The 7,758-nt window shown below is 37.3% G+C and overlaps 1 protein-coding gene across 1 annotated transcript; it reads right to left on the bottom strand.

The window, feature by feature from the left end:
- Positions 1 to 21: 21 nt before the first annotated feature.
- Positions 22 to 7,607, bottom strand: LOC110444918 (hillarin-like). The gene is made up of 5 exons (XM_021489266.1): positions 7,307 to 7,607; positions 6,652 to 6,831; positions 6,215 to 6,303; positions 5,641 to 5,781; positions 22 to 5,180 (listed from the first exon to the last, which is right to left on the bottom strand). The coding sequence occupies exons 1-5, from the start codon at positions 7,559 to 7,561 to the stop codon at positions 3,452 to 3,454; spliced, it is 2,394 nt and encodes a 797-aa protein (XP_021344941.1). The 5' UTR covers positions 7,562 to 7,607; the 3' UTR covers positions 22 to 3,451.
- Between the last annotated feature and the right edge of the window lie 151 nt (positions 7,608 to 7,758).

A 7,758-nucleotide genomic window follows, 5' to 3' on the forward strand; every position in this document is an offset into this window, starting at 1 on the left:
AACACATTTTCAACAAGTATATATTAGAAGCACAGCTTTATTTATAATCTACATTGTGTAACAACTATAAGTAAAAAGCATAAAAATTGAATTTGAACAATATCTAACATGAATATATAATATAATATAAAGGCAAACTAGTGTGTGTTTGTTATGCATTTGGTGTTAAAAGTCATACCATCGAACAAAAACAAGGTAAGAGTTACCCCCCTTTTTAGAATATAAAGTCATCTGGGGTTAGATGTGTTAAACTAAGAGCAATGAAATGAACATTGAGCCAGAATTGTGAAATACATGATAGTTAATTTATAACAAACAGATTCTACATTAACATTATTGATTTTCGGCTTTCCGAGAAACCTAGCTTTACCAGCCGACAGTCACATATAAACTAGAAAGTGGTACGTATCGTGTGATGGCAGAAAGCAGAGACAGTACAACACGTACAGTGGAAAAGTTATACATAAATAAAGAAAATATGTTCAAAGTCAAAACAGCTATAAACAAGTCTTTAACTATTCCACTTTTTTTCATGAAACCATTTTCATGCATTGTATTTTTCAGCACGAAGACGCGACGATACAACTTCTGGCTTCAGAGAGTGACAGCACAAGTTGTCAATATGTAATAAAATTTCTTAAAAGTAATTTTAATAAAATTATTAAATGTATAATGAATAATACAAAGAGGCACAAAGTGTTAGAACAATAGTAATGGACGTCCATAAATATTCACCCAGCGTTTCCTGTACTTGACAGAAACCATACACCTATAAATATGATTGCTTCATTAACTCCAAAACAACTTTGACAGGATAGAAAACAAGACGGAGTAAGAAAGGTTTGTGTCACTGTAATGGGAAAGAAAGATGAAATAGACAAATTAACATATTCAATCGTATTATATTCAACAGCCACGATTTAAAATAGTATTTTAAAGGAAATTGGTCCTGAAGAATGCGTCAGGCTTTGATTTAAACAATTTAAAGTACTAACTGCAGTACTGATGTTAATTGAGTTTCTCAAATTTTCATACTTCCAAATTGGCATTTACGACCAATAATATTCCCCATGTTTCAGGAATCAGAAGGAAAGCCGTACGTTACATTTTAGCAAAGTAATTTAAATGCATAAACTGGAGTGTTCAGAGAATTGCACAAATATTGTAAAAAAATAATAAAAACAATACAACTTTTCTGGGAAACCTGTGTGACCTTCTTTTCAATTACATCTGTAATCAAACAACATCAGAGTCATAAATGGTTGTTTACATGATATTTTTCCAGAGAATATATATTTTTACCATTAAAATGCATACTTGCCAATTTTTTTAAATTCCCATGGGGGAGATTCTGCATTCATAAATAGAGGTGTGTACGGTATACACCGCTGTGAGACAAAATAACCCTTGAAAATGACATTATTTGTGTTGTTCTCTCAGATGAAATCAATAGCTCTTAGAATATAGGAACTGTTTGGCAAATTCACTGATTGTAAATACTAAATTTTAGGGTCCAAAATCGGGAGCCTCCTTCCTAAATAGGGAGAGTTGGCAAGTATGCAATGCAGTAAAGGATCAGCAATTTCACATCCTGATTTCTACAATATCATTAACCTAAAAGCATTCTACAAAACATAAACAAACAATATAAAAAGTAAATCATATGAGCAAGCATAATTATACTAACAAATCATTTGACTCCAATATAAGAAGAAACTGTCCTTTTGGGAGGTTCCACAAATATTCTTATTTTCCGAATTGCCCCCACTACAGTTATTAGGTCACAAAGGATGGGTGCCATATTTGGTCGTTTTTACGGCCCCTTATCGAAAAGTATTTATTTTTGCGTAATGACACCGCTGGGTCAGACAAACATAAATTGCTATATTTGAAAAACAAATATCTGTTTAACCCATTGGGAGATACACTGGTAGTCATACATATGTATAGATATACCTTCTGGGAGTTTTCTTATTAGGAAGGGACTATAATTGGCCAAATATGACACCCTGATCCTTTGTGCAAATATTATAGAACTTATATTACCTACTGGTTAAGTATGTAGGTAGATTACACTGCAGTTGTCATTAATAACAATAGAAACCAATTTGTTTCAATTTTATGATTTTCTTTTTATTATGGAGTAAATTATTGAGATGATAAAATAATAAAAAAAAACACCAATGTTTGAGCTATAATGCCAAGATTTTAGCCATCGACCAACATTTATCGAGTACAAAATACAAGTACATAAATATGTATAGCTATTTGTCTTCTGAGCACTTGGTGTAATGTACACTAGAACGAGATTAATGGCAGGAGTCAAATACACAAGATTCATCACATTCAAACTGAAACTTCTACAAACAAAACTTAAATGGTCCAGAAGTCCATCAAATAGTTATTTTCTTTGAAAATATATTGTCAATAATGATTTTGCATTAAAAATTTAACAACCCTTTTTTTCTGGTTTTTGTGTACAAATTCATATTAAGATAGAATTAGGAAGATTTTTTGTATGTGGTTTTAGATAAAGTAAAGACAAATCAAAATCCATTATTTCTGACAATGGAAAAAAAGGTATTTTATAAAAAAGGATTGAATTCATCAGATGTCATCGACAACCAGTGTCAACATTAAATTGATGAGAAACCACAAATATCTAAAATGTTAACACAAGTTGGAGTGGTCAGTTTAACTGTTTGAAGACAATTAAAAATTTGAAAATTTGAAAATTCTCAGAACAATCAATGAAATGTTCACCTAATTATTTTCAAACATTTGTTTAAAAGCAAAAAAGCACCAAAACAATTTTTTGTGACCAATGATATTTTTCTGTAGATGGAAATTTACCTTCACAGTACATGTACAGATTACATTCGAAAGTTCACTACGGTTGTTCATTGGCTGATGAATGACACTTCAATATACTTAATCTTCAAATTTGTAATTTCGTCACAATTGCAATTACACTAAACATAATTTTGCTCCTTTACGGTCGAATCCATGCATATGTATTAACCAAGCTTCTTGCACTTTTTCACAAACTGCCATTTATTATCCTTATAAGAAAGTACCTGGTAGTCAGTCCATTTCTAAATGTCTTTGTTAACACTGATTTTGTTTTTTTCATATGACTTTTTTTCACCTTTATACACACTTTGCATGTCCTGTTTGTTGTTTAAAAGATCTTTCAGGTTAAGTAGAAATCTACTTAAAACTTGTTAAATTAAGTCAAACTCTTCTTACAACACTTGAGCTCGACTATGGTGGTCTTCCTGTCTTTGTTAGATGTCACAGCTGAAATTTGTTCCTAGACACGTGAAAGTTTTAATATGTGATACAGTAAGGCAGATGAAGATTACCAAGCAAGCAGAGTGTGAATGTTTCTGCATCAGGTAGATTTCTATAATGTCCTTCCTGTACGTTCCTATGCGTAGAACAAGCGAGTCTATACATCAATGTTGTATTCTAAAAGCGTAGCGTAATTGGTGCGGTCACCTCCGTAATTTGCATTCAAAGTGACCTTGCAACTTTTCATGCTATGATTCTTAAAACTGACATCTCCTTCCCATATTCCTGGCTGGTTGCTGGTCAGGTGTGTCCAGTCTGAATCCACGACCATAGCTGCTGCCTCAGCGCGTGGAATGCAGACACGGAATTTAGTGGAGCGATCTGGGCCCTCAAGCATTTCCTTATGTAGGCGTATTGGCTGCCACATGTAGCAACCCTCTTTCCACTGGGCATACTGTTTGGGGAAGGGATGAACGGCCTTAGGAGTAGCTTGACAGTTGAGGAGGTAATTATACACGCCTGGCAGCTGCTGGCTCGGGTCATCTGCAGGGATGGCGTACAGTTGCAGCTTATAGAAACCAGTGGTTGGGATGGTGACCATGAAGCTGATCACAGAACCCTGCGTCTGGGTGAACACAAATTCTGGGAAGTCCGTTTCCTTGTCAACGCTAATCAAGTTAGCTGTGACACGCATTTCCTTCGCAAGTGCAAATTGGATCTCAATGTAATTGCTCTCTAGGTGGATGACAGGATCGTGATGGCTCAGGGTGTTTAGTCCAAACTCACTGAATTTAATCTGGGCACCCAGGTAGCCAGGTGGTAGTTTGGGGAGGGGTGTAGTTTTGACATCCTCGTGGCATTCTACTAGAAACTGTGCAAGATGGAAGAGTGTTTTACCTTCCATACTCGGATCATTGCCATAAATTTCAAGTCCGTACTCGCCACGTGACGGGACCGAGCAGGTAATGTGGGCCGTATTACCTACAATTCTGTGCATAACATAACAATCTAATTCAGCATCGTCATAACTGATGTGCTTGAGTTTGGCCATAAATTGCATTTGTTTGGGGATACGGATCTGTAGCTCGACCTTGCCCTCTCTTGTGATGATGTTTGCGGTTTGTTGATACGTGGCCAGACCATATTTAAAGAAGGCAGAACCAGGACCCCAATGAAGGGTGGCACAGGGAGGGAAAGGCTGGGGAGGAGGACATGCAACATCCTCCTGCACAATCTTGTATTCACACACTTGCGCATAAACATTGTCTGTGTTCTCTGGGGTATCTTCCTTGGCATATACGTATAAAATATACGAGCCTCTCTCTGGTAGACGAAGACGGAATGATCCGATTCCACCAACGCTTTCGTGCATGCCGTATCTATTTAACTTGACACCCTGAAACTCCTCATCTGAATTTTCATATTGAATAGTGAAGTTGAAGGCCACCATAAGCTTATGGGCTGGGTAACGCAGACGCACATTCATTTCTCCTCGGCCATAAATGACGGCGGTCCTGTGACTGACAAATTCCAGGCCATATTTGAAGAACTGCGGTTTCATGTGTGGCATGTTCTCAAATTCCTCCAGGCTGACGGGCCTATCAAGCAACTGCCATTTTGGATCATCAGGGAAGTGAGTGTAGATTAGCTGATGTGGGTCAGGCAGGAAGAAATATTCGTCAAGCTGGTAGTGGAACTCTTCTACCTGGGCCTGTTTACCAATGATACGCCGCGCTGCCCAATGAGCATCGAGTAAACACCAGGTGCCATAGATGTAGACGGCCGTCCAGGAATGCTGATTAGAGCCGGGCGTAAACTTCTGTCCCGGGCGGTAGTCAGCTCCTTTGGCGTAACCGCTGATGATCTTGGAGTGAAGACCAGCATAACTGGAAAAACACAATGGGAAATATAGTTGATTTGTTGTCTCCATAAGGGAACAACTACTATATAAGCTATGAAATGTTTTATCCTACATAATATAATTTTGAAATTTTTAATATTCTGTGAACATAACTATATGCAAACTGATTTGGAAAAATTGATCTGTTCAAAATCGAAACTACATGAAGTGTTATTGAATGTCTCTGTAGATGTTCCATCACTGCCTTATTTAATGTGTTTAAACTTTGCAAGAAACAATCCTACGTCTCATCAAAAGCAGAAAATGATTAAAAACAGAATAAACCTGATAAAATCAATCAGAAAATACCAAATAAGGGAATATGTTACCTTACACATCATACCTGTAATATAAGTTAGAGTTATTTCCCTTTAACACATGACGCACAGATACATTGCTGTTTTAATGATCTTGCAAGCATAGCTTTATAAAGCTGACTGACTCACCAGCACATCGTATCAAACACCATGGCATACGTTGTCTTTCCAGTCTTGAGGCCCATCAACACCTCCTCCGGACTTCCCTTCTCCACATTGTTAAAATCTATCTCCTTCAGGTTCTTGGTGGCTAGCCATCGGAAGATCACTCTGTAGAACATAGTGATGAATCAGATGAGAAGCAGTTCTTTTAAAATTCGGTGCAGTACAACATGTGTTTTTATTGTATTTCGATGACATTTCTGCAGCTGTCACGTTGATATGAATGCAGTAAAGAATATATTTATTCAGTAAGTACAAATACATAGGTAACTGGGCTATGACGAGACTTTCATTATACACTAAGGCCCCTTTCGCATATCCAGTTCAACCGATTTGTCTGCTTTTAAATGTATCATTTTTGGGTATAAATTCCTTCGGCCCTGTAAATGTTTATTCAGGCCTTGCAAGGCTTTGTCAATGCTTGTCTGAAAGCAGCATCAAATTACTACGTTCGACCTTATTTCATAAACAAGCAACTCGGATATGCTTAAGTTCTCTACCTGACTTTTCTGAGATTCTGTAATGTACTATGATTTCTTACCTGACTTTTTCTATCTCGTTTGTGATATTCTTGGAGTAGATCAAATCCCACACAAGGTCTCTAAATGTTGGATGTTCACTCTTAGATACCTGGATCACAACAGAATAAAGATTTTTTTAGAAAAAGAAACAAAGCTTTAAGATCTTAAGTGTGTGTATAAATGGTGTAGATATTGTCCGTCGTAAATTTATATTTATATAATTTCTTTTTTACACAGAAACTTTTCCAGCCAGACTTTATCTGTCGCCCTGTGAGAGCCTAGTGGCCAACACATGATCTCCGACTCGAGGAAGGGATGTGGGCTTATTACAGAACAATAAATAACATTTGTTGGCTTTTCTTCTGAACTAGGTTGGCTTATTACCGAATAAATATGGTAGATGTATTAATATTTGCTGTTCAATTGTAACAATTAATAAACAAATTGTCTGACCTACCTGTATGGCGTGGTCGTCAACAGTATGTAACACCTGGCGATCAATGTTCTCCAGACTTGGCTTCTGGGCGTTGGCTGCAGGGGCTGGAGGAGGCCCCTCCTCTGTCTCACACTTGACTGGGATCAGTTTAAACTCCTGAGGTGCTGAAGGTGGCTCCTGACCAACCGAACGCTTCTCAACCTGAAGCAGAAGTAGATATATATAAACATATTTACATTTGCACTGCAACCCACTAGATGAACAATATCAGCAGAATTGCATTACATTTGAGTATGAAAGCAGAAGCTCTCGTGACGTAACACATGGTTTACTTATGACATCATACAGTAACCTTGTTCAATGAGAGTCTTGTCGCTTCACTTCAAATAACATGGAGAGTGCCCCTGCGTCAAACGCACAAATGACTACGGTTAATTATTAGTGACAATTTTATTCAAATAGGTCTGTTCCGCCAAAATCGTTTAAAAGACGATGCATAAACAAAAAGCAGTAAATAAGATTTAAGAACACAAATAAATTAATCAGTTGTTCTATAGCAAAAATGTGAATATATATGGATTGAATGGCGTTTTTTAAATTTTCGTGCGTTATGAATCCAAAAAGGTCATAATTTTGAAATGTAACCTTTGTCCCTCGATCATGAAATCATACTTACCATGATTGGCTGACTGGGGGGAATGTTGATGACGGCCTTTTGCTGGGTGGGGGGTAGAATAACATTGCCCGCACCAGGGGTGAAGGCAGCCTGACCCCCAGGCTTGGCCTGACCATGGGTTTGGGACATTCCGGGATAGTTACCCTGCTGACGACTGTCGGGGACGGTGCCGTACAGGAACTGTTGTTGTAGTAGAAACTCGGGTGGTGGGGCAGGCAAACTGTCAAGGTCAATCTCATTCTGACCCATGTTCATATCCGACACATTCTGGGCAAGCTGTAAAGTAGATCAAACAAAACTGACCATAAAAAACCTACAATCGGACTTGTATATCCTCTTACGCTGACAAAAAATATAAAGTTCTGTTATCTTTTAAGGTAATTGAACAAAGAAATAGTGTATATCCATGACTTTGTTACCATATACAACACATTCATATAAAATCTGCAACA

This window comes from Mizuhopecten yessoensis, unplaced genomic scaffold, assembly GCF_002113885.1.
Source record: "Mizuhopecten yessoensis strain PY_sf001 unplaced genomic scaffold, ASM211388v2 hete_36188650, whole genome shotgun sequence".
Taxonomy (NCBI): Eukaryota; Metazoa; Mollusca; class Bivalvia; order Pectinida; family Pectinidae; genus Mizuhopecten; species Mizuhopecten yessoensis.

Excerpts from the sequence above, each read along its gene's own strand:
- LOC110444918 (XM_021489266.1), bottom strand. The coding sequence starts at position 7,561 with ATGAACATGGGTCAGAATGAGATTGACCTTGACAGTTTGCCTGCCCCA. Across the intron at positions 6,832-7,306 it reads CCCCCAGTCAGCCAATCATG|GTTGAGAAGCGTTCGGTTGG; the intron begins GTAAGTATGATT and ends CTTCTGCTTCAG. Across the intron at positions 5,181-5,640 it reads GTGTTTGATACGATGTGCTG|TTATGCTGGTCTTCACTCCA; the intron begins GTGAGTCAGTCA and ends GTGTTTTTCCAG.